At 41.9% G+C, this 26,149-nt stretch overlaps 1 protein-coding gene across 1 annotated transcript in view; it reads right to left on the bottom strand.

Moving 5' to 3' along the window:
* antxr2a (ANTXR cell adhesion molecule 2a) overlaps positions 1-25,287 on the bottom strand; it is an 82,085-nt gene extending 56,798 nt beyond the window's left edge. The window contains exons 1-10 of the mRNA XM_030723516.1: positions 24,912-25,287; positions 16,347-16,418; positions 13,180-13,251; positions 12,316-12,397; positions 12,128-12,232; positions 11,848-11,916; positions 9,738-9,818; positions 6,851-6,911; positions 6,526-6,621; positions 2,133-2,202 (exon numbers count right to left, since the gene is read on the bottom strand). Coding sequence (XP_030579376.1) covers positions 2,133-2,202; positions 6,526-6,621; positions 6,851-6,911; positions 9,738-9,818; positions 11,848-11,916; positions 12,128-12,232; positions 12,316-12,397; positions 13,180-13,251; positions 16,347-16,418; positions 24,912-25,084 — 881 coding nt within the window. The 5' untranslated portion in view covers positions 25,085-25,287. The remainder of the gene's footprint in view (positions 1-2,132; positions 2,203-6,525; positions 6,622-6,850; positions 6,912-9,737; positions 9,819-11,847; positions 11,917-12,127; positions 12,233-12,315; positions 12,398-13,179; positions 13,252-16,346; positions 16,419-24,911) is intronic.
* Positions 25,288-26,149: the final 862 nt, after the last annotated feature.

Here is a 26,149-nt window from a genome sequence, read left to right as displayed (position 1 = left end):
ACTGATTATTTATGCAGTGATGTATGGAAGTGCATGTAAATTATGTGAGTGTGTATTTCTGTGGTTTAGGCCACGGTTTCTCTGGAGTATTAAAAATGACAGTGCTGATAATAAAGCAACAGAGCTGCTCTCAACTCTGTCAGAAATAAAGAAATCCTGTTTACATGAGCACTTTGGATTTTCAAAAGGAGCGGATTAACTGAGGTGAGGCTCAGTGTAGTTACAGCAACACAATCTGGTTTGGAGCTGGAAGGCCTTCAGGAGCCAGCGGCACTCATAATCATACATTTTTGATTGGATTGCAGTCGTTCCATCTATAATGCGATCATCTGTTATGGTTTGGGATTATAAGAGATGCCGTTAAAATCAAACAATAGCAGCGCAGCCTGGAATAAATGCATATTTGCACTGTTTTCACTCGCGTGTTTGTGGGCTGTGTGTATGCGCTGTTTTTCTCTGCGACACTGTTTACTGCGTCTTTACACTAGAGTTTAACATACAGCTAATTTACAGACTTAGGAGCTGTTTATTTGCACAAAAAGATTTTTAAAAACTGAGCAGGAAAAAAAACAGGAAACGTGCACGAAGAACTGAGACAAATGAAGACTTCAGTGCTGGAGTCAGATGATAGATTGAGTGGAAACAAAGAGAGAGAGCAGAGCAGCACAAAACTCTGATGGGGAACCTTCAGGAAAGCAGCACCATCAGCTGAAACACAAACACTGGCATTCAGCACACACCTTCTTCTCTTTGCTCCACTCTAACAATTTATAGGACAACATATTGAATCTATTTAGATGTTCCCATTTGTAGCTGCCAGTGCGATCCTGTCACTGAGACTTCACACGTCTCTTGTTGTCATTGTGCCAAGACGAAAACATAAATGCATCTATAGAAACATAAATGAGCCATATATATCATGTCATATGTTTCTGAGAACATGCTTCCTGAGGATACTGCTGGATTTCCCACACACAGTGAGCACTAACAAAAGTGAACTTTCTCAGCAGTAAATATTCACATATTTTACAGGTTTATGGCAAAAAGGGAAATTATATATATATATATATATATATATATATATATATATATATATATATATATATATATATATATATATATATAATGTCATATTGTAACTTGTTGCCTGTAGTTAACCTTGTTTGCTGTATTGGGGCTCCACATGACTATAACACATGACTATATTACATGACTGTAATACATGCAGGTACGTCACAGGTCTCTGTTTGATATCATGATGTCATCATTCTGCCTGGTAACCACCCACCAATCAGCTAAAATGACCCATTTGTACTTTTTATGCACCTGAACACATAAAAGCATCACAACGTTTTAATTTCACAATCTTCAGAACAGCTGACGAATTAAGTCAACCAGACGTGTGCTGACGTTGCATAGCAACCAGAGGGCAACTTCCCTGTTGGCAACTGGTGTTTGATCATTCATGCTCAAGCCGATCATAAAGGAGTAAATTCATAACTGGGAATTCTGTTCATGTGTCTGAAAGAAAAAACATTCTGGGATATTGGAGTTTTAAAATCATCAAATATCGGTATCAATATCGGGTTCAAATAATCACTGATGGAAAACTGAATTTAATTCACTATGAAATAATTTTTGTTATTATTTAACTGACAAACACTAAAGCAGGAAGGTTAATCAGGCCACGTCTCACTAATTATTTATCCTCAGTCATTAAGACTGACCCACATATTAAAATGGTGTTTGAATAAAGAATATGCATAAAGTTATTTAAATCAGTCAAAAGAGAAAATCGTTACAAACAAATATGTAGTAATGAGATATAAATGTTTATGTCCTGAAGATCAGGTTTTAATTCTAATATTATCACAGCCAAAAGAATTCCCAATAAAATCACTATAATATCAGTAAAATTTATCTTTACCTTCTTTTAATGTAAACCTTGTTTGACAAATTAAAACGTGAGTGTAAGGAGGGAAAGTAAAGGATCTAAAAATGATTTACAGTATTCTCATACATGTATTATATTTGACATTATCCCTGGTGTGTAAATATGAGTGTTAGCATTAATATCGTGACACCTCCTCTTCATATGTGACAGTAATGGATTAAACAATGAAGCTACTCACTGTCCGACTTCATAGAGCTTCGGGGCGGGACACAGCAAATAATCACTACGCAAAGCGCTCGGCTTGTGATCTGGAAAAAAGCAGAAATGTTATAAAGTTAGTGACAGGTCGAAGTTTTAAACTCAGTGAGGATGGATCACATTTACGCCGCTGTATCTGTTTATGGGCTCTAATGTTTCTTCAAACTAAAAATGAAGGGATCCCTCAGGACAACACAAAGTCAGCTGAACACAAACCATCATGAATCCATTTCACCTGTTCAGGTGCAAATAAAAGGGACCACGAGAAGAACACGAGTCTAAAGAGTGAAAGCAAATGAACATGACCTCCAAACACAGCATGAATCGGCTCTCTTTATGCTCCTGGCTGACTTCGCTCTAGTTTTGCTTTTTCCCAGTGTCCCTGCCACTCCTGGTTCCTGCAGCCTGTTAAGGTCGCACAGGTAGTTCAGCTCCTTCAGAACGGCACATCCATGCCTGCCGTCACAGGAAGGTCAGACGTGTCTCCCAGTACAGTCTCAGCAGTGTGGAGGAGGTACCAGCAGAGGGGCAGTTACATGAAGAGAGCTGGACGGGCCTCAACCCAGCAACCAGACAGGCAGTGCTCCTCTGAGCGAGGAGGAAGAGGAGGAGCACAACGACCTCCGCTCACGGTGGACCTGCTGGTCCTGCTCTTCTCTGGCACATGCCAGTCAAAGTCCGCTGTGACCGTTGGCATTATTTGGGCTTATGTGAGATTTGTTCTAAATTGGCTAAAAATCTGTGATAATGTCACATTTTTGCTTAACTGTGTTATTTGTGTGGTGTTTAGGATAATAAAATATATTGTGTCCTATGTTTGAGATGCTGGGAGTAGCATGAGCACCAAAAAAATAAAAAAGCATAAAGAGATGGCAGATTATTGATAAAGGCCTGAACCATCCTCAGTGACGGGGGGCACTCAGATTATTGCTGCTTTTCTGCAGAGGCTCCAACCGGTTTGATGATGGAGAAGACTGAAGCATCTGTTTCACATATGTGCTGTGTTCCATAGCTGCCATCATACTTGTCCATAATTATAAGGTGCCCCACTGTTAAAAAGGTCTGGACTGAACACATGCAAAAGCCAGGAAGGGAATAAATAGCCCCAAGTGGGCGAATGTGAGACAGCCTAAACTGAGAAAGGACTAACAGGAAGACATCTGCTAATGGCCACTTCCTAAATCAGATGAATTTCTTTTTTAAAGGGAAAAAAATATGTTCCAAGTATTTTAGTCAAGTTGAAATGTTGAAAATCAAAAATAACTTGTCAAGGATGGAAGTGTTGTCATTGGCAGTCGCCGATCCCACAGATCCCACGGCCAAATGAGAGCTTTAAAAGATGGGCTCTAGGTGCCAAATCCCATTTGCTTCCTAAAAACAGGAGTTCTTATCAGAACAGACTGCAAGCACAAAATGAGGAGTGCAGTGACCTACTGCACGGCGCCCCCTTCCTTCTGCTGAATTCAGATCATTCAGATGAGTGAGATAACATGTCCAGGCCACCCTCTGAAGATCTGACATCTCAGCAGGATGCAGGAGAGGATTTCCTAACACATGCAGTATTCCATGTCCATGTTCATGTCCATGCCACTGACATTACATTCATACAATAAAATACAACAAATCTTACGTTTCTCGCTGTAAACGAACATCTGAGATGAGTTCATAGAGCAGAGCCGTGGAGACAGAGGGTGGAGGGTCTGTTACTGTAAGTTAGCAAATTTGTGGCTCTGGGGAAACTTTAATCAGATTGAAGTGTGGCTATCTCAGGATGCAATGCACAAATACATTAAACACAGTGTGCTGCAGCTCTGCAGCTCAGTGCAGCCGCACCACTCACTGCTTTTTCTTTGCTTTAAGGCACTGCAAAGATTTGAGGTGATTTTAGTGGAAAGAAAAAGCCCACAGTGCACATTTGAAGGTTTGATTGCTCCTTTGTTCACTTAATCTGTTATACATTTATGCAAATTAGAATATATTTGATAATACCTGTAATATGAAAAATAATGGCCCTGTGCATTTGTATTATTGGTCATTTTATTACAGCATTTTACCTTTAAAAGGAAGTTTTTGATCAAAATGACACCAGCCCTTCCAGTTTATTCCTGTCCATATTCTACAGGCTTTCCAGCATTTATCAAAATGGAGAAAAATTATTTTAGTCCAAAGATCAGAAAATTCTTTTTATGATTTATAGAGAGAAAAAAGAGATTTTCCAAATCCACTCTTTAAAACCCTCTGACTTTAGCCAATGTTCACATTCCTGCTCTGAGGTATGCAAACACAGACAATGTCTCACTTATATATTTTTGAATCCTTTAGCAGGAAGTTTGGGAAACATTTTCATTGTGAAGAGTTTAGAAATATGTGATCTGTACAGGACAGCGTGTGGTGGGCAGCCACATGACATTGTCTTTATGAAGAAATAATAATTCTGCTATTTATGGGCACGCACACTTCCTCTTTGTGACTCTGGACTTCCCTGGTTTAGTCCTTTTAAAAGCACAAACACAATTTAAAATCATTTCACTGTGAACATGTTTTTAAATCTTTATTCTTGTGAGAATAACAGAACTGAGCAATGATCAGCTCAGTGATTACATCACTGAGCTGGTTATATATTGTCTTATAGTTTTTATACTTATTTGTTTTTTTCTGTAAGCACGAAGTACCGCAGCAATTTCCTAATGCTGTGAACCTGTTCACCCATATGGCAATAAAAACCTTCTGATTCTTCTGATTCTGATTCTGATCACTGCTGATCTGTGTATCTCATGATCATATCTGATAATGTGGCTGCAGCGCTGCTTTTATTATTTTCCCACATATTACAGCTACAGAGTGTCAATTCAATACCTTCTATCCTTTCTTGATGTCCTCCGCACTATTGTGACCAGCTTCCCAACAAAACGGTAGTCAGATGAGTCAGGTGAGTTGGGTTACATGGGTTGGTTGTGTTAGTCGGGTTGGTTGGGTTGCATGGGTTGGTTGGGTTAGTCGGGTTAGTTAGGTTAGTCGGGTTACATGGGTTGGTTGGGTTAGTTGGGTTAGTTAGGTTACATGGATTGGTTGGGTTAGTCGGGTTATTTGGGTTAGTTAGGTTACATGGGTTGATTGGGTTAGTCGGGTTAGTTGGGTTGCATGGGTTAGTTGGGTTAGTCGGGTTGGTTGGGTTGCATGGGTTGGTTGGGTTAGTCGGGTTATTTGGGTTAGTTAGGTTACATGGGTTGGTTGGGTTAGTCGGGTTAGTTGGGTTGCATGGGTTGGCTGGGTTAGTCAGGTTTGTTAGGTTAGTCGGGTTACATGGGTTGGTTGGGTTAGTCGGGTTAGTTAGGTTACATGGATTGGTTGAGTTAGTCGGGTTATTCGGGTTAGTTAGGTTACATGGGTTGGTTGGGTTAGTCGGGTTAGTTGGGTTGCATGGGTTGGTTGGGTTAGTCAGGTTTGTTAGGTTAGTCGGGTTACATGGGTTAGTTGGGTTAGTTAGGTTACATGGATTGGTTGGGTTAGTCGGGTTATTTGGGTTAGTTAGGTTACATGGGTTGGTTGGGTTAGTTGGGTTGCATGGGTTGGTTGGGTTAGTCGGGTTATTTGGGTTGCATGGGTTGGTTGGGTTAGTTGGGTTGCATGGGTTGGTTGGGTTAGTCGGGTTATTTGGGTTGCATGGGTTAGTCGGGTTAGTTAGGTTACATGGGTTGGTTGGGTTAGTCAGGTTTGTTAGGTTAGTCGGGTTACATGGGTTGGTTGGGTTAGTCGGGTTAGTTGGGTTACATGGATTGGTTGGGTTAGTCGGGTTATTTGGGTTAGTTAGGTTACATGGGTTGGTTGGGTTAGTCGGGTTAGTTGGGTTGCATGGGTTGGTTGGGTTAGTCGGGTTATTTGGGTTGCATGGGTTGGTTGGGTTAGTCGGGTTACATGGGTTGGTTGGGTTAGTTGGGTGAGTCGGCTCAGGGTCAGGGAGGAATGCTGCTGCAGGTCTTACAGTTTTAATCTGTTCAAATTTGAGCCCAGTCTAATGGATGCGGCTGAACATTGTCCATGCAAATATTGCGTATTTAAGAGCATCAATCAATAACTGCACTATGCTGAATGCTGCACACACACCATTTCAGATTAACAGCCATCAGCAGCAGCTAGAAACTCTGCAACATTTAAACATTGTGGTGGCTTACTGCTCACACCCCTGATTTACAGAGCAGGAGAGGATCAAAGAATTATGATACATGCCCATTAGAAGCCTTTTCATTACTCTCAGCTCTTCTGAATGAGCATTTTAAGCTGAATTTCAGGAACACAGTGAGTTCTGACATTAAGAGACTCACTGCAGGGTCCACATATACACATAGCTTTTAATCGGGCTTTTCTCCACTTACTGAAGGTTTGCTGGTTAACTATGAAGCTGCAGATGATGCCTTCAGTGCTGCGTCCAAAGGTGAATCCGCTCCCTCTGAGGACAATATCAAAGGACTCTGTGGAATGTACAGCAAACAGGAGATAAACACGGAGGAGGAATTTTAAAGAAAATGATCTGAAATATTTGAAAGTTTCTCAGGTTCAGTGCTTCTTCTGATGGCCTTTCATATAACTGTCCATTACAATGTCTGTCAGCAGACTGAGCACGGTCTGAATGATGTCATAAGCTCATTATGTATGAAGTATGAAGAAGCTCCAGAAAGCTGAGGAGAAAGATCTACTTACGATTAACACAGACACTGGAGGGCTCCACACTCATGATCTCTGTGCACGATTTCTTCAATATCTTGAGGATAAGGAGGGAAAATGAAATGGGTACATTACTGCTTAAGGGCTGAGAATAAATACATCAAGTCCTGGCCGTTATTGGCTCTGTCAAGTTTAGAAAACAGATTATGGCGCAACACCTGAGAAATGTCTTGCTCCTCATCTGGACCTGGAGGCTAAAGGAGAGCGCTGAATATCAGCGGTGAGGAGAACAGGAGGTAGAACAGCAGCTGTGTCAGCCTTTATGGGAAAATTATGCAAGACTATTACTGTTCCTCAGTTCGATTAAAAACCTCCGGGATCCTGCATTATCATATAAAGAGGCCTGTGTGAGCCCACTGTCACGGAGCCGCACTATCAGCGATGATTCAATAAATCAACAAAGGACAAACTATGCAAATCCCAGAACACAGTCAGTAAAAAGAAGCATATTAACTGCAATATAGGATACTTGAACCTTTCATTTGATGTTGGGTTAAACTTCACTCTGAGAAGCGGAAGACGGAAGTGTTTCCTGCAGCCTTATTAAATATGATGGTTTGATATGGAACTGTTAAAGGGTTGGAGATGACAGCTGGGAGGGAAAAGGATCTGCTGCTGTTCCTCTGTGCCACCGTTTTCCCGCTCTAATTACTTCCTTGGCAGTGCGATAGAAAAAAAAAGGAAAATAAAACACAACTGACTGTTTGCCTTCCTAAGCTTAAAATAATGGGAGGACCCCGGGAATTACACTGTTTTTCCATCTACTGAAATTTTCCACTTGAAAAAAATTCATTGACTTTTGCAGATACAGAAATTTTGCACTTTTCAAGAAATTTTGGTAAATTGAGTGATTTGTTTGGGTTAGAAGATCCACAAAGTAGATCCTGAGTGTTTTGGAGATATTAAAATATAAGCCTCTCCTTAGATTAGAGGCCTCCGTTTGCTTCAGCTCAAACAGCAGCTATTCATTTCTCTGGGATCTAGTGACAAACATTATTTACGGGCTGCAGAGGGAAAAGGAGGCAGCCGTCCAAATACCCAAAGTCATCCAAATATCTCAGCCAGTGTTGTAACTGGCGGCGGTTTCTGAAAGGATGAGGCTGGTTTAATCACTTTGTGGAAATAATTAAGTGGAAAGGTTTGCGTGGCAATGAACTTTCTGTCATATGTATTATTTTGCAGCACACGATAACAATTAATGCTGCAGAGTTTGCTGGTTCAGTAGCCTAGGAAGTTCATGATAGCACTTCAATCTGGGGCTTTCCCAAAAGGCCTGCAGCTCAGACAACAAAGGGCCGGAGCAGGAAAAATAAATGAGGGTGCAGAAACTTTGCTGAGCTTTTTCTCAGAGTTTTGTCATGCTGGTCACAGAGGCGGGTGCATCCTGCAGCAAAAGGCTGCACAGATGATCTCAAATCCTCAAAATCCAACAGAGAAGCAAGAAGGCCAACTAGTCAGGAATCCAGTATTACTAATCAGAGAGGAATGCTCCTCGCTTCATTTGGATGCTGGAAGCGTCGCTGCACTCAGCTCCTCTGCTGAGGGGACTACACTGAGTTTCTGATTCAGGCTTTGAGACACTTTGGGAAAAGGTTGGAGCGTCACACAAAAATGCACATGTGCCTTTAGCATGAAGAAAGACCTTGTGAACAAAGTTTCCCATAGAATAACAGATTAACAGCATTAATCTTAATTTTTATGAGCTTCGTATTCTTGGACACAAGAACATCAGGATATTTTTTGGTTATTCAACCTCAACAATGATTCAACAAAAGCTGTTTTTAATGAATAGTGGCTGCACATGCACGAGCAAGCCTCTGCTTAGGACAGATGCGGTGATATTTGAATTAAAAGTTATATATATATATATATGTGTGTGTGTGTGTGTGTGTTTGGTGTTTAAATAAATTACAAAATGAACACATTTACAGTAAGTCTGCATGAAGCATGTATCTGATCTCTGTCCTCCTCGTGTGTGTGTTTGGAACGCAGCAGTTTCAGACCGTCCTCTTTGTAAAGCAGCTCCATCAATCACAGCTCAGAGTTCGCTGCATCGAACACAAACACGTCGCACCCTTTGGCTTTGTGTCCTTCCAGCTGCACGTCTGACAGCTCCATTTAGCTCCTCTTTGCCTAACACTGCTGGCCTTGTCGGCTCTGAGGCGCATGGAAGTCCGGCTGCAGGGCTCGGATTCATATAAAAATGTTACCATACGAACCCCCACCTAAAAGCTGCAGCAAATGGAAAGTATAACTAACTGGCTGGCAGAGAAAGAGGAGGCTGCATGGGAAACTTCATTTAAACACAGTCTTGCTCTCTGATGGAGACTCACTGGTTACAGTATCGCACTGAGCATGTGTGTTTGGGGCTTATAGCAGCTTTTATTCTGAAAAATCACCTAAAGAGAGAAGAATGGACTGAAGCTCTGCTGCTGCACCTGACGTTTGACACAATAATAAAAACACGGCGTGATTTGGATGCTGAATGAACAGTGACTACTTGCTCCCATCCCAGCGTGTAATTTGTGACCGAGTGGCTGAGACATTTCCCTCTTCGTCTGCAGTTATTGCCACAGACTTTTTCCAAACAGCTTAGCAGGAAGTTCACTGAGGTTTTCCTCTAATTTGTGAGAAACTTCAGTGATGCCAAAGGAAAGAACTTTATTCACTTGCTCAGCTGACAAACAAAGTGCACTATGTTACCAGTGAACTCATTTCATAAATTAGGTCAAAGCCTCTAAAAGGTGACAAAGTGTCTGGATGTGGAGAAAAGAAATGAAGCTGCAAGCCGAAGCTTGTCAGTCCACTAACAACTGCAAGTTCACCTCACAAAGACACACAAAGACACAGCAGGCAAACTTACAGAATTGACGATGCCTTTGAGAGCGTGGAAGCCATCTTTGACAGGAAACACATGGTCTCTGGTGTCCGCAATTTCAGCAAGCTGTTGGTATCACGGAAGAATGGAGTAAACAGGGAGCAGCGCTGATTTAACACAGCTTTCTTCCATTTCTCCGTTCCTCTTTATGACTGAGCACTGCTTTCCTTTCATATTATGGGCAGGAGGAGACAAACAGATGGCTTGACTGTGGCAAACACTTTGCTCAACTACAAAAAAATTGCCACCCAAACTGGGAGCAATATTGCCATTGTTTTTGACTTATTCTCATCACAGGATGGTTACCAATGGTTACAAGGGACAGGCCACCATGTTGGAAGAGGGACAGTAAAAGTGCCGACAGCACCGAGCGTCACTGACATTACGGGCGACGATTCTCGACATATTTTATTCATGAGCACAAACTCTGGAGTGAAACTGTACGCTGTGGAGACAAACAATGCAAACTATAATAAAAATAGTGTGAACGCTGTGATGAGCCAATAGCTGAATTCACAGCCAACGTAAATGATGCTTCTACTCCACAAACGCTCACAGGAGGCTCTGAGAGGTTTTCTCCTCTGTGCGCTTCATATAATCGTGACCCTGCTGGAGCCGGACTTTTTTCCTGCAGCAGCATGAATATGCACTGTTTCAATATGTAACAGCAAATGTTACCAATCAGACAATTCACTGCTCCAGCCTAATAATGCATATACACCCTAACTGGTACTGCAGGGAAAGATAAGCACATGTTAATCACAGAGTGTGTAAGCAGCCAAAATAATGGAGTCCAGCCATTTTTTTCACCCCCTGATTTCCACAATCAAAAGAGAAACATGCCAAACAATTAAAAATAAAAGAATAAATAGTAATAAATGATAATGACAAACCAAAAATAATTTTAAAAAATTCACTGCCCTGGAAAGTCCACAATTCCATGCACAGTATTTTAGCTTGTTATGGAAAAAAAATAATGACTTTAATAATAATAATAATAATAATAATAATAATAATGCCTGCTTCCTGAGATACAAGAAGCTGGAAACGCCTGCAAAAGTGTTTCTAAAGAAGACAGTGTTTATGAATGCACATAAACTGTCTACAAATATGAGAAATGCAGGGCTGCTGCTGCTGCTGCTGCTCGTAGTGGAGCTCCTGAATGAAACAACCCGGCGGCTGCAGCTTCAGCGTGTCTCCTGTAATGAAAACACTGAATAAGAATAGCGGTAACTGAAGAAGACCAAAGGAAGCCACTGCTCTGCAAATAAATACTGCAGCACCCTTCAAGCTGCAACAAATGAGACTAAACTGAGACTTTTCTCTGACACCAAAACCTCAGCTGTGAAGCACGGCGGCAGTAGCATCATGATTGTCTGCCTCCTTGTAGGCCTTGAAATGGAAACAATGAATTTACAATTGAATGAAAAGAATTCAGGGGGATGATCTTCGAGGACAATTGAACTAGTCAGTGACCCAAAGTGCACGAGAACATCGGTCACGGCCTTTACCCCACTGAAATGCTGCAGCATCACCTGAAGGGGACGAAGACGTCCCACAAATACAGGTGGACTCAAAGTGTTCTGCAGAGAAACGTTCCAAAGCCATCAGCAGGAAACAGGAATGATGAAGGCTACAGAGGTTATACCAGTGACTACATTTTTACAGGGACTGAAACCTCAAAGCATTCAAAAAGCACAAAAACCTCTGTGCATGTTACATCCAGGTGTGTTTGTCTATAACAACAGATGAAGATCAACAACGTTTTAAGAATTACTGATGCAGGAATCCTGGAAATATTCCTGCAGCTGCAATTCCAGAGTAAGCTCTAGGTCATGAAGCCTGTTCTCTGCTTTAAAGCTTATTATTATTATTATTATTGTTGTTATTATTATTATTATCATTTACGGCCACTTTACAGGCGGTCAGAGCCCGACAGTGTGAACATGTTTAGGTGTAATATCACACAGGTAACAGCACTGATGCTGTTTACCTTTTCCTGACACTCTTCCAATGTGTCTTACACAAAAATCGCTGCGCACACAGTCAGTAACAGACTTGTCTTGTGTTTAGATTAAGACTAAAGCCCTCTTACCTGCTGCTCATCAAAGTCCTTGATACCCACACAGTAAACACGAGCACCGTATTTCCTCGCTTCCTCAGCCTCAAGTTGACGTGCATGTGTGGATGATGGGCAACAGGTTGGAATGTAAAAGGAGAGGAAAGAAAAGCACAGCATGAATGCACATAAACACATCAATAGCTTTGCGATTAAATAGAAAAAAATGTAAAAGTTCACTTTTTAAATGAGGAAAACTGGAGAGTATGATTTGTATTTGGTGTGAGAAAAGCTGCGGTCAGAATAAAGTGGTCACCTGCTTTACGGTCAGCTCGTGAACATAAACTTCGAGCTTCCCGTCTGTCAGAGCCAGGATGATGCTCGAGGACTTGACCGACTGCTGCTGTATCTGTTCTGAGGCCTGCGAGGACAGATCGACGCCAACAGCTGATCAGACTTCAGCTTCACACAATCCATTTTTATCATTTCAGAGAGGAAACAGACCTTTTTGAGTCCCTCGTGCATGTACGTTTCACCTGCTGGTCTCACATCATGCAGAAGTCGCAGACCTTCTTCAATCTTGTATCTAAAAATATCATAAGAATAAGAAAAGTTATAATCAGTCGATGTAAATGTGCAGCCACGGCTTTTTTCTGGAAGAAGAAGGCTGGAAATCCAGGGACTGGCCTCTACCTGAACCGCCGTTCAAACACATCAGTTACCTTCATTAGAGCAGCATGTTTTACAAACAGCACGTGTGTAAATAATAACTGAAAATCATAATACTAAAGCTACAGTAAATGTAATAACTGATATCAGTTGTTACTAATGCTGGCCCACCGTCCGTGTGTGGCTCTGCTCTGGCTTAATATTCAAAGACTGATGATTTATGAAACCTATGTAACCAGTTTGTTTTAATTATGAAGCTTCAGCGCAGGAATAAATACCTACAAAAACAAACTAAAGGATAAAAATGCTTCTTTAAACATCAGTGCAGACTTTTATCTGAGTTTGCTGACATTAAACAGAAGGTTCACTAACATACCTGCCCAACATGAATTTACATCATTTCTGTGAGTTTTAATGATGGTGAATACATAACACAAACACAGAGACTGACGTCAGCCTGCTGCCAGATCATTTTTTGGATAAAAGGTTGAATCATCATGAAGATCACTGAGACGTCTTTACATATTTCAGCATCTGTCCTCATGTTTCCTGCTTCAGCTGATGGCACAGATGTGTAAATGCTAAATTCCAGTATTAAAATATCAAACGCAGATTTGTGGGTTTGAAGGAGAAATCTGGGAGCTGCAGGTTTGGGAACACGTATGTTTGCATGAAGTTAATAAATTCAGAGTTTAGTACCTGTCTCCGGTCACAGGCAGCAGGACTTTGGCCTGGATTGAGAAAACGATGAAGGAGACTCTCATTCTCGGACTGAAGACAAGAACAGAAGTCAGTAAAATAAATGGTTAAATAACCAAACAGAAACAGCACTCAAAATATCTCACACGAGTTCTTAACCCTATAACACCGAATGTGTCCCATGTGACACGACATACTTCAAAAGTGCCGCCGTTCGCGGACTTCCGACAACAAATACCGTAATACCCCTATATGGCTGTGACGCGCAATTTCTGGGCTTTCAGGAACCGTTTGCACTTTTTCGATAGGACAAACGGTTGCAGAGTTACGGTAATACGCCAGCTGATCAACGTTCCTTTGATCAGCCGACTCCGAGCTGATACGCCACGTCTCAATCAGCTGTTCGCCGCTATTGAGGGCAAGAAACGGGCACTTCAGCAGCGATCGCCCGGCGTTAAAGGGCTACATGACAACAATATCCCTGCATTATATTAGTGCTATTATCCATAAAACCAGGACTTCTGTCCCTCATTGGCTTTATGAAATAACCAAAAGTGAAGTACTCAGGGTAGATGGGGCTGTGTCAGTGTGACTGACAGTGTTACATAAGCATGAGTTCAGTTTACTTACAGAGAATTAAAGATGCATTCATAATTAACCAAACAGAAGGGCCTCTTTTAATGTCAACTAATATTAGTGAGTGACTTAAAGCAGCTTCTTTGGGACTGAGGAAGTGATTAATAAGACAGGAAACATGTTGTGGTAGTGAGTCACACATAAACACACGCACACACAGGGTTGCACAAATATAGTATATATATTGTACCTGTGACTGTTTAAGGGTGTTAAATGACACACTGGACACTTTGATGTGTGTTTGACCACAGAGTGTGTGTTCACAGCACAGGCAGAGCTGTTTCTACTCAGCATGGCGGTCAAAACAGAGCAGCAGCAGATCACCGAGCTGCTTTCTGAGGAAATATCCAGCTTAAACTGGTGAACATGCAGCAGCACAGGGATGAAGACAGAGCCTGCAGAGGAAGCTAAAACACCAGTAACATGTGGTCCTTTTAACTGACAGCCCATCACAGCTGTGATCAGGTTCAGAGAGCGCCGCTGAAATGGGTCACGCCCTGCTGACGGGTACCTGCAGCTACTCTGGGCTTTAGTGTTCATATTGAAGCCTTAGTAACAACATAGTTATACAACAATAATAATAAAACTAAAGCAAAGCTTCAGTCCTGAAACACTGAAGAACTGAAACGATATAAACTCCAGATCTTCATATACTTTACTATTATTATTATTATATTATGTAACTGTATGTTGTTGCTAAGGCTTCAATGTGAAATTCAGTTAAACTAAACCGAGAGTAGCTGCAGGTACCCGTCAGTGGGGCGTGACTCATTTCAGTGGCGCTCTCTGAAACTGATCACAGGGCTGTGATGGGCTGTCACATACAAGGACCACATGTTACCGGACAGGCTTTTTTCAATACACTGAAGATAAAATATATCATTCCATGAACGGCCATCTAAAGATACTGATTACAGGGAAGTGCATTTAAGAAGACAGCCTTCACTGTAACAGGTGTTAAAATTACATGAAGCTGATATTGTACAGTTCAGCTCTGCAGTCACCAACTGTCTGATGGTGTCAAATATTACAAACCTCAAGCCCAAAAAAATAATACTCTCAAGACTGCAAGCTTTACATTTATGTTTTTGTCCTCAGAGGCATCAGTGTTAACAGCATTCGACTGCATTCATGTCCCCTTTGTTAATCTGACACAGTGTAATCATAAAGCTGACACAATCTGTCTAACCAGCTATACAATCTGAGAAGTGGTGTACAAGGTAAGAAAGTAACATCATGCAACTTTACATGAAATCACAGGATGCTAAGGTAACCAAAGTAAGGGTGCATGAACACAAAGTATCAATAAGCAATACTCAGACGAGTACTCGAGTACATGCACTCAGTTACTTCCCACCTCTGCCACAGACAGAAAGCGCACGGATGCCATCCCACAGAGCGAGTTAAACTTCGGATAATTAAGTGTTTCCTTCAGAGATCCGAAGCCTTCAGAGCATAAGGAGAGGTGCTGATATTTCTCACCCACATGACACATGGCCCAGTCGCGATCCTCCCCCGCAAAAATAGCACAATCTTTAAGCCACACGGCCAGATTTGGCAGGGAGCGGTAGCAGCCGTATACATCCACATCCTGTCTGCAAGTTTCGGGAGTCATATGTGGACTAAAAACTAACCACACTCAAGCCGCGGATGAGAAATCGTGGGTGGCGACTTAACGTCAAACTTTAGATTTTCAGTGGCGCTTAAGATGTTATGTGTTAGCTCTTTAGCAGCAGCATTTTCTGTTTGTAAGAACCACTTGGGATAAAGAACCAGTTGATGCCAAGGACAAATCAGAGGGTGGTGTTGGGTTTTTTTCTTTGGGAGTGGTGGTGGGGGGTGGTGAAGTAGTCCAGTTTGCTCCACATGGCGGAACAGAAGTGCTCGTGGTGAGCGAGCATTGTTTAGCAGATTGTCTTCATCGCCTTCCAGTGTTCTTTTGCTTTACTGTACATTGTCTGCCTGTCAGCCGTTCTGTGGTGGAAGCAGGGGATAAGTGTGGAGCCGGACCCCCCCTGGTGCAAATGGCCATTCTCACAGCCCAGAAGACTGCTCCTCTCTGCCACCCACTCCCACCTGGTGCCTTTGCTATTTTCTTCAACCAACCACTTCATTCTGGCTGGGTCGCTACCGTCTGTACTGTGCTGGCAGGCGCCGCTTGACTCAAACGTTATGCAAGCTGAACGTTTTGAGCCGCTTTCTGCGGTTTTGTCTTTTTAATGAATTATGAGGATGCCGTGGATTTTGCACAATGATAGTTTGTAAAACAGGTGGAAAGGCATTTAAATGTGTGCACTGGCTGGAAATGATGGTGTGAGCTGTGGAGCGATGGACACTTATCCCATAAATCTGCCGCACAGATGTAAAACAGACAAAAAGGGTTCTTCCATGTCCCCGACTTAGTCCTCTTTCTTTCAGCGTCCTGCTATTCTTTCCACGTGCAGGAATCTTCTGCTAACATTTTTCCCTATTTGAAAACATGAGAATACAAAACCTAAATCATTTCTGAGACTCTTGTGATTCATACTTGCCTCACAAACCGGTCCGTGAGATTCTTCACAAAGGAATAGATCTCAAACCAGTCACTAGCGACGCTTCCAGACCTGAAAACAAGAAAACAACAGTCAGCTCACAGCTCATCGGTTGCAGCAGATTGTGTGCTGGGGAGTAAAATACTGTACAGTATTTGTGCTTTGTACCACAACCACAGTTGGACATTTAACACCAGCCACATGCTGGATAACTGTGCAAAGTCTGTGTACTATAGCAGCCACTTCAGCTGTTGGGCTGCCTGTCTACTAATGTAGCGAGCCAACAGAGCTGAAATCTAACAGGAAGTTCCTGGACAGAGGTTGAGTGCCACTGAAGTTATTTCAGATTCACTCGTGCAGTTTGGACACGTGGAATCTCTCCAACATCTTACAGGCTCGTGGCTGCAGCCTTTCCTGAGCACACTGAAGAAGTCAGTGCAGAGAAACGTGGTATAAGGTGTGAGTACTTCTGTCTTTTGACTCATTAAAACTAATTAGGACTTAGTAATTGCTGAAAATGACACATAAATTTTCCAAGGACGAGCCAGCGTCGGGTGGGTGTGAACCTACAGCCCTTGGCCCCTCTCACCCCTCGGTGACCACAATGAACACAGAGTGTAAAATGTGCCCTTGATGTAACGACAAAGAGGTAATTAAATCAATAATTACAATTCTATGTATGTACGGAGCACATAAAAGAAGAGTTTGACCATTAGGAGGCTCATCTTTCATGCCACCTCCTTCTCCTCCCTGCTGCCCATAGACAAGGTCACAGCCAAGGAAACAGGCAAGAACCGCTTCACTCTGCTTTGACAACACTGATGTGTTTGCATCGAATTAGAAGAAGTTCTTTGTGGCTTTAACAGTTAAAAGGATGGGAATCTGCTCTGGAGGATCTCCGTGTGATGGCTCGGTTTATGATCAGCAAACAGATTAGAAGTTAGCATCTCTGCTTTGAAAAAACTCTAATCAAGTTTTCAAAGCTTCAATCTACGTATGTGCTCATAACAATCCAAACAGCTGATTCTGTTTTCTTTATTAACATTTGGGTTTGTTATTGGAACCTGGTGCTAAAGATTCATTTACATATTTCACTGCCCTCTGAGGAGGCTTTAGGTGAGCCGTACATCAGTCTCCGGGTTCACCACTCCATTATTTAGTCAATAATCTCTCATTTAACAGAATTTTGCCAGTTGGCATCAATAACCTTGATCAACAGAGCAAACAATAGATGAAACAATTATTTATAGAAGGTACAGGTATAAATACTATGAAAATACCTCTACAACTAAGGAAATTCCTTCCTCAGTCTATGAAAAATGCACTTCAGTCATTTCTTTACATTTGGGCTGCACATCACCAGCTGCGGCATCTCCTCCTTCTTAGCCTGGTTGTACTCAGTGATGTGATACGGCACAGCCCGAGCGGATATAGATCTTTTCTTGGAAATCTGATGTTCGGTGTTGAGCTCTCAGTCTGTTACCGTTCCATTTTAAAGAAACCATCTCAGAACGATTTAATAAGCTGCAAATACTTGCCTTTTATGCTCGTAATTCTTTCAGGGTTGTACAGCTCCAGGCAGAGCGTACTCCAATCGACTGGGTGCAGAGAAGAACCATTTCAAGCAATGCTCGGTCTTCTTTGGCTGACTACAGCTCTGCACATCACAGAGGACGGACAGGCTGGTTGCCAAGTGTGAATGTAAAAAGATGAACACAGTGGGTCTGAAAAGTGAAGCCAGTGCAGAAGTGCCATCAGCCTGCATTCTACCTAACGGCCTACAGGGGTGACTCCACTATGGGAGGTCTGTGGGAAAGCAGCTCTGAGTTCTCTCCCTCTGTGACCTCAGTAAACACTTTCCTGATGGGTTTTTGGGCTCAGCTGCTAGTTTATGCAACATGAAGTTCACTTGTGACCTCTACTAGAGTCCAAATGGAGGATCAAACAGGGTGTTTGTTACTGTGTGACTGACACAGTGACCACCACGCACTCAGGACATCTGTCTGTAAGGCAGTGACTGCTGCAGCAGACGCTTCAGCACAAACCACTTACTTCAAGACTCCAGTCTTATCAGTTCAATCAGGAAATCCAACAGTCCAGCTATGCAAGCTGAGCAGTAACAAACATGCATTTCACACATGTAAACCTGCATTTGTAAATCCAACCGAGAGCTTAATTAGCAAATTTGTACCAAAAACAAAAAGCAGAACAAACAGATCTGTGAACTCTGTCAAACTTGTGCCAACAATCTTGGTCATCATCCTGTAATTTTAAGAATTTAAACAAGGGTGGGGCAGTCAAAAATAAAAGGGTCAGGGGAGCAGCGCTTCAACTCAACGGTCCTGAGCGATGGCGCGTTTCCAGGCCGTGGGACGACAGGATTAAAAACAGTCGCTGTCGAGGCTGTAAACTCTTTAACACACCGACGCTGCTCTTCCTGAACGTGGCTGTGAAGCATCTGCATCTGTGATGTCTGAAGCAGCATTGTGCAAGCATAAATGACACAGGAAGCATTGCAGCACTAACATCTGTTCAAAGCGGTTTCCACAGGATTTGTCGGTGCACCATAAGGTTGGTTTGGTGGCACTGAACAGGGTGTGTGTTAATCTGTGACCGTGTTAAAACTCCCACTAGTTTATCATGTCAGGTAAAAAGGGTTAAAAGATTTAAGTAACAATGATAACTTTCAGTCTTTTTCATCACTAAACTTTAATTAAAAGACATGTTCTACTGTCAGGACAGATATCCGTTTCTGCACATGTTGAAACAATGAAACAACACAGTAACAGTTGAGAAACCTCCATTCTTCCTCTTATCACATCGTGGCTCTACACTGGCAGCATTTCCTGTGATGGTAAAAAAAAAACAATAAAGTCATGACATGTGACCAACTCTGCTCCTTAAAGAGAGCAGCATGGTTAAAGTTTGGTTAGCATCAGGTGCATGAAGGTATAATGAGGTCATGGTAACACATTTGTGGTTTCATGAGGTTTAACACAGAACTCTCTTCACCACATGCAACCAAGCATTGAAATACACCATCTAACCAAGCTGCAGCCCTCAAGTATCACCCAACTGTGAGTCATCACAGCCCAGGACTGAGTCTCGAGTCCATGCAAGCTGATCCTGATCTGGTGTGTGTGTGTGTGTGTGTGTGTGTGTGTGTCTGTGTGTGTGTGTGTGTGTGTGTGTGTGTGTGTGTGTGTGTGTGTGTGTGTGTGTGTGTGTGTGTGTGTGTGTGTGTGTGTGTGTACCCTTTTCAAGTCATCTCCTGAACTCTCCAGAGACCTAAACTGCCAATGCATCATAATCATCATGTGTCTGTTTTTAATTCATCCAAAGCTGCTGCAGCTGCAGAGCGACTGGAAGCTTCTGCAACACCCTGCAAGGCAAACCGAGCTTCCAGTTCCAACTTTCAGCTGCTCTTCACACTAAAACTTCACACTAAACCCAACTTAAGCTTCCTGGTTGCATGATTACTCAGAAACCCAAAACACTGGGATGCAGGTACTGTAAAAATTAGTGAGCTTACTAATCTATTGTATCATGCTGTGATTCATGTGATATATCAATTAAACTCTTAGGCAATTTGCAATGTGCCTTGCATAACTATAACTATGAACGCTAGCCTTTATAGGGCAAGTTACCATATTTGGTAATTTCCACACACTTGATAAATGATGACAGTACTGCATCTCAGTCAGGTTAAGAAGCATATGGTTTTCATCCAGCCAATCAGCAAAGATCATGCTACATGACTGAACACCTCACCGTAGCATTCAACCAATCAGCAGAGACCTGGAACACGTCAAAGTTTGTGTTTTCACGGAACTGAAAAAAAGAGCCTTACGGGGCTCGCTGTACATTTATGTTCAAAACATCAAAACTAAAAATGCTAAGTTGATAAAACTCACATAGTTGTGCGAAGTAATGGCATACGTGTTGTTTGTGAAAGACTTAGTAAAATGAGTGAAATTACGCCATGAAAAATGTGGGCACCATATTTGATCATACGCCCTGTTCACATAAACACAAGAGATGACCATAATTGGACATATGCCTGATGCATCTAACAAATTATGCTAAGTGTATTTCCTTTACAAATGAGGGAATAAAGCTTAGAACACTATTTTTTATATTGCCAAAGTTTTTTATAGCACTGAAAAATAATATTTAACCCATTTCTAGAGATTTTAAAGCTATAAATAGTGATTTTTGTCAGTTTATACCAGTTGTTTTATTGCTTGTGTATTAATTTTTTGCAAATGTCAGTTTAGATAGTTTATGGCAAGAGCAGGGAGACTGTGGTCATGTTAGCCCACCTTGCCATCAGTGATGATGACCAGAAGGAAGATGATCACCTGGCAGACCCTAAAAATGTCCCTCCCACCTAAAACCGGACACCTCAGGCCCAAGTGACATGGGAGCAGTGATGCTGTAATGAATCTGTTGTAATGTTCTAAAACACATGCTCCTTTCACCATATATTTGTTTTTCTTGTATTTTTATATATATACATTTCTTGGAATGTTTTTTTTACCACAGACGGGCAAGAAGCCAAATACGGTAACTTTGTTGACCTTGATTTTCTACATGAAAATGAAACATTTTGAAAAATGTCACAACAGTAATTAAGTTTTGTTATGTCCCCCAATAACACTGAATGGTTGAAATTCTGAATTTCAAAGTATATCAATGAGCGCCCTATGAAGGGTTAAGCTGCAGTTAGGCCTGACATATTGGATATTGTGCACATCAACTGTGACGCCAACGCAGTAAACGTGACATTTTATACTGCACTCAGCTTGCTGTGGTCTTCACCTAAAGGTGTCAGAAAAATAAAGACTGTTACACTGTTGGAAAAGCAAAACAAGAAGTGATACTCAGGAAAGTTTTGTCACAGTTTTCTGTGGAAAATTTAGTCTTTGATGCAATTCCTGCCATGTGCTATCTGGGAATCGTATTGATGGTTTTTGGAGATATGAGTAGACCTGCACGCAGGCTCGTGCCTGCAGCTTATTCACTTTGAATATGAACTAGCCTCCACTTGTACAAAGCCCACAAAGATTAGCCAGCCAAAACCAAATCAAAGTGCAGCACGTGCCTGCAGTAATGTTATCACCTTTGGTGCACGCTGCCATCAATATTTCTTCTTTGTACTGCAAACTGTGCACATTTATTCAGACTTAAATCAAATCAAAGCAAACACTGGAAACTATCAGTAACTTGTAAATGCATTCAGTGATAAGGTCTTTGACATTCACAGCTTGAAGCAATCTAGCAAAACAACAGTGTGTTCAAAGCACAGGGAAACTTCACGGGAGCAGACTCCATCTATCCGCCTGCACACATGTACTTCAGCAACAGTTAGAAATCCAGTTTGAATCCCATCCAAACATCTTGAGCGTTGGCACCCAGAACCAACAAATGGAGGACGTGTTACATTGGACCCATCCGTTTCTGTGACACTAACAAACTCATTAAAAATTAAAACCGCAAGCGGTGATATCGGGCCCTCGCACCCGTGGCGCACGTCGACCCGTGGCGCACTTCGACCACTGGCGGACTCTGAGGTTTTTTTAAGTGTGATGGTGTATAAAAGTTCTGTAGAAAGTTGAATTCGTTTATGGGAAAAGATATCTTTTGCTGTCCAGATAGACCCAATTGAGTATTTGGGGGTTGGTCACGGCTGAAGTGTGCAAAATAAGGCATGGGTCTAATTGACTTTTTTTTTCAGGATGATGTCAAGAATGTTGAAACCAATTTTCATACATTTCAGAAAAACTAATTTTGTGGATGTTGTACAAATTTTCATTTGCTTCAGTAGGGGGCACTCTTGCTTCTATAGCCTTGAATCCGTAGTTATGGGTTCACCCTGTGTGTGTACATGAGTGATTACATTTTTAGCTTGATTGGGCAAAGCATGTGCAAATGAGTGTACAAACAATGCTGTGGTAAGGGAGAAAAACAAAGATTAAATTCAAACGGCTGGTGTGACAAGGCCATTTAATATTTTGTAAAACTTTCCACAATATTTAATGGGCTCCTTGTCTAGATGATGTGGAGCCAATTTGGTTGCACTGGGTCAAATGCCCTAGGCGGAGTTCATTCAAATAGCAGGCATGGAAATGGCAAAAATTGACACATTCAATTGAAGATGGTGGACTTTCTGTAGGGTTTTGAGTATGGGTCCAAGAGACTTTTTTGTACGTCTTAGGATGTTACACGAATGTGCAAAATTTCAGATAAAATGTAGCTCTGGGGCTAGCTAAAAAACATGCTATTTTATGATATTTCAAGCTGCCAGTAGGTGGCGCTCTAACTTTTATGGACTTTATGCATATCAATGTGTTCAGGACAGGAGGCTTATCAAACTGATGAGGATTTTGTAAGAATGGTGAAAGATATTTTCATGTATTTCAGAGCAAAACTAATTCTGTGGATGGTCATACAAATTTTCATTTGCTTCTGTAGGGGGCGCTCTTGCACCTACAGTCTTGAATCTGTAGTTATGGATTTAGGCTGGGTGTGTACATGAGTGATTAAATTTTCAGGCTGATCAGACAAAGCATGTGCAAACATGTGCACAAACAATTTTGGTGGTGAGGGAGAAAAACGAAGGCCAACTTCAATGGCCCGGTGTGACAAGGACGTTTAATATTTTGTAAAACTTTCCACAATATTTGATGGGCTCCTTGTCTAGATAATATGGAGCCATTTTGGTCTCACTGGGTCAAATGTCCTAGGAGGAGTTCGTTCAAATAGCAGGCATGGAAATGGCAAAAATTGACACCTTCAATTGAAGATGGCCGACTTCCTGTAGGGGTTTGACTATGGGTCCAAGAGACTTTTTTGTTCATCTTAGGATGTTACATGAGTCTGCAAAAGTTCAGAGCTGTAGATAAAATGTAGCTCGGGAGCTACCCAAAAAACATGCTATTTTATGATATTTTGAGCTGCCACTAGGTGGCGCTATAACGTTTATGGATTTTATGCATATCAATGTGTTCAGGGCAGGAGGCTTATCAAGCCACTGAAGTTTGAGGCAGATTGGGTAAGGTAACTTTGAGTTGCAGCCCTTTTTGTCTTCATGTTGAAATATCCAAATTTACCATCCTGCCAGGGTCACGCCCTTTGGCTAAAGCTCACAGTTTTGAAAACAGTGTAAGCCCAACTCCTTAAGGCTTTCCAGGGGAAATTTGAGATGGTTCTGCTCAACCACCGTAGAGCTGGACCTGAAAGTGTAAAACATGACATTTCCTGCTCCCACTAGGTGGCGCTGCAATTGTCATAAAATATTGCCATATGTATGTGTTCAGGGGTGGATACTCATCCTACCTAGAAAGTTTGATCCAGATTGGATTATGTAGGTATGAATGAGAGCCAATCAAAATTTCATGGCGAATGATCAAATTTCAGGGGGGCATAAGGGCCACGCCCCCTTGCCAAAACCTCACCATTTTTTAAATGTAGATTCCCCTTGGTGTGTAGATGAAACACACCAAATCTGAAGTTGATAACTTCTAAACCCTTAAAAAAAAACAACTCAGGAGCTGACGAGATCTTAAAGGTAAGGTGCTGGTGCCCCATCACATCTGCAGCCCCGTGCTCTAACAGCTGCACTGCAGAGTTCAAACACTGATTCTGTGTTTAAACTTTTTACTCACACAAAAGTCATAATCCCACTTAACAGTTTAAACTTTTAGATTTGTACTTGTAATGTAACTACCTAAAATTAAAGTACTCTACGCAGAATCACACAGGTGCTGTTATTAGATCATAACTATTGATTCTTTAATGTGTATGTCACTTTAATATTTGAGGGGGAAATGATTTTAATGGCATATTCTGCTGAGCAGATTTATCTAGAACACACCACCACGACTCCATGCTGCAGTGGTTAGCACATTTGCCTCAGGTGTACTCCTGTCCCAAGCCTGGACATATGGGACGATTGTGTCACGGAGGGCAAAACCTGCCATATCTGGGACATAAGGAAGCAGCTGAAAGGGCCATGACGAGCAATACAGCATCAGATATTAGCAGATTTATACAGTAAAATATAAATAAGGAAGTTCAAATAAATGGACTAAGTACAGAGTACAATATTTGCATTCAGAAAAAAATGGAGCAGAAGAAGAAAGCAGCATAACACAGAAAAATGTGAAGTTCATTAACACTGAACTTCAGTAACATACTTGAGTAAATACAATAAAATTACCCTGCACTGTCCAATTCATTCTCTCATGCAACGACGCCAAATGAATACTTTAGTCTGTAGACAGCGGTCCCCCCTTTGGATAAGTCCCTGTCTCATATAATAGTAATCCTATCTGAACTTTATGGTGACACAAACTTCTGTAAAACCTACAAAAATACTGAAAATGTTGCGAGCTTAAATTCCTGAGCAGGTCACAGAAAACTTGGCCACTGCAGCCAAACTCCCCCTCTCATCCCGGGGGTGCATCAGCTCTAACGCCTCCACGCGCAAATCAAGAGTTCGTAACAACAAGTGGTTACATTTACACACACTAAAGCTCACCCCCTTTCTCCACTTTGACTTACTTGTCTAAAACAAAGTAGAGGTCGTACGCTCCGTGGCAGGACGTTTCTTCCGCCCAGCAAGACGAGGCAAACAAACCCAGGAGGAGCGCAGCGAGCACCGCTGAAGTCCAGCGACTCTTCCCGTGAAGAAGTTTCTCCTCCGCGCCGAAACAACGTGACAACTTTGCTAGCATGTTTGTGAGCCAGAAAAACTACAGGGAAAAATCAGAGTTTAAAGGCGCTTTCAGGCAGTGCGGAGACCATCCAGCGGTGTGAGCAGCTGCATGTCACAATCACCAACTTCACAGATTGATCCGCGAAATGAAGGAAATCAGCGCAGCGACGTCACCGCTGCAGTTTCTGCATCTTTCTGACTCATTCACGTCCCCAATAAAAGTCCAAGCTGGCCCACAGCGCACGCAGACCCGCCGCGAAACAAAAGTCCTGCTTTTAGCCAACTTCACCCAGAACTGGGCGAAAACTTTGGCTTCCATCAAGTGCTGCTCAGAAAGTCGTACTGCTGAGCGCTGCAGGCGCCGCTTAGGTACGGTAATGGTCACTGCTTATAAAGTTATGGAACAAAGCTGTTCAATGAAAAGCGCTTGATAAGCACACAATACATATTTTATTAAGTGGGAAAGAACAGGACTGTTAATACAGGTTTACAGTAAATTGCAAAAAAATCGTCTTTTTTTGTTTTTAATATGAAAATATAAAAATATCCAGTGTAAAAGTCCCAGTCTTTGTGAAGGCCATCCCATCAAATTACGGATGCCCAGCATTTCACTGTGAAAGAATAACTGAAGGTGTTTTAATCTGTAAATTCAGTTAATTAAATGGAAACCCTAAAAATGTAACCATCAAAGACAGACTCCAACATTTAGACCTGACAGGTCAAGTATATGACTTTGATCACTGTGCTGCTGGGAAACCTGTGCTGCCATTCATGTGGGTGTTACTTTTAGATGCTGCTCCACCACCAAGCACCTGCCTGCCCACCTCCTCCCACTGAAATGGCAGGCCCTGATGTTCATGTCTCATCTAATGAAGCATAAGGAAGGCCCCCGGATCCACTGATCCACTGCCAAAGCTCCTGAACCTACATATAATTAAAGGATGCTTTAAATGAAGTGGCTGATTGGTGCTCAACTAAAATATATTTACGTCAGCACTGTACTTAAGTGCAGCACTTGGCTCCCCAGAGTGGTGAACATCGTCACACTCATCAGAAAAACGATGTAAATCTGATTCACAACAAC

This window comes from Archocentrus centrarchus, unplaced genomic scaffold (genome assembly GCF_007364275.1).
Source record: "Archocentrus centrarchus isolate MPI-CPG fArcCen1 unplaced genomic scaffold, fArcCen1 scaffold_26_ctg1, whole genome shotgun sequence".
NCBI classification, from domain to species: Eukaryota; Metazoa; Chordata; class Actinopteri; order Cichliformes; family Cichlidae; genus Archocentrus; species Archocentrus centrarchus.
The sequence above is the reverse complement of the archived record's forward strand: the minus strand, read 5'-3'. Positions and strand labels throughout refer to the sequence as shown.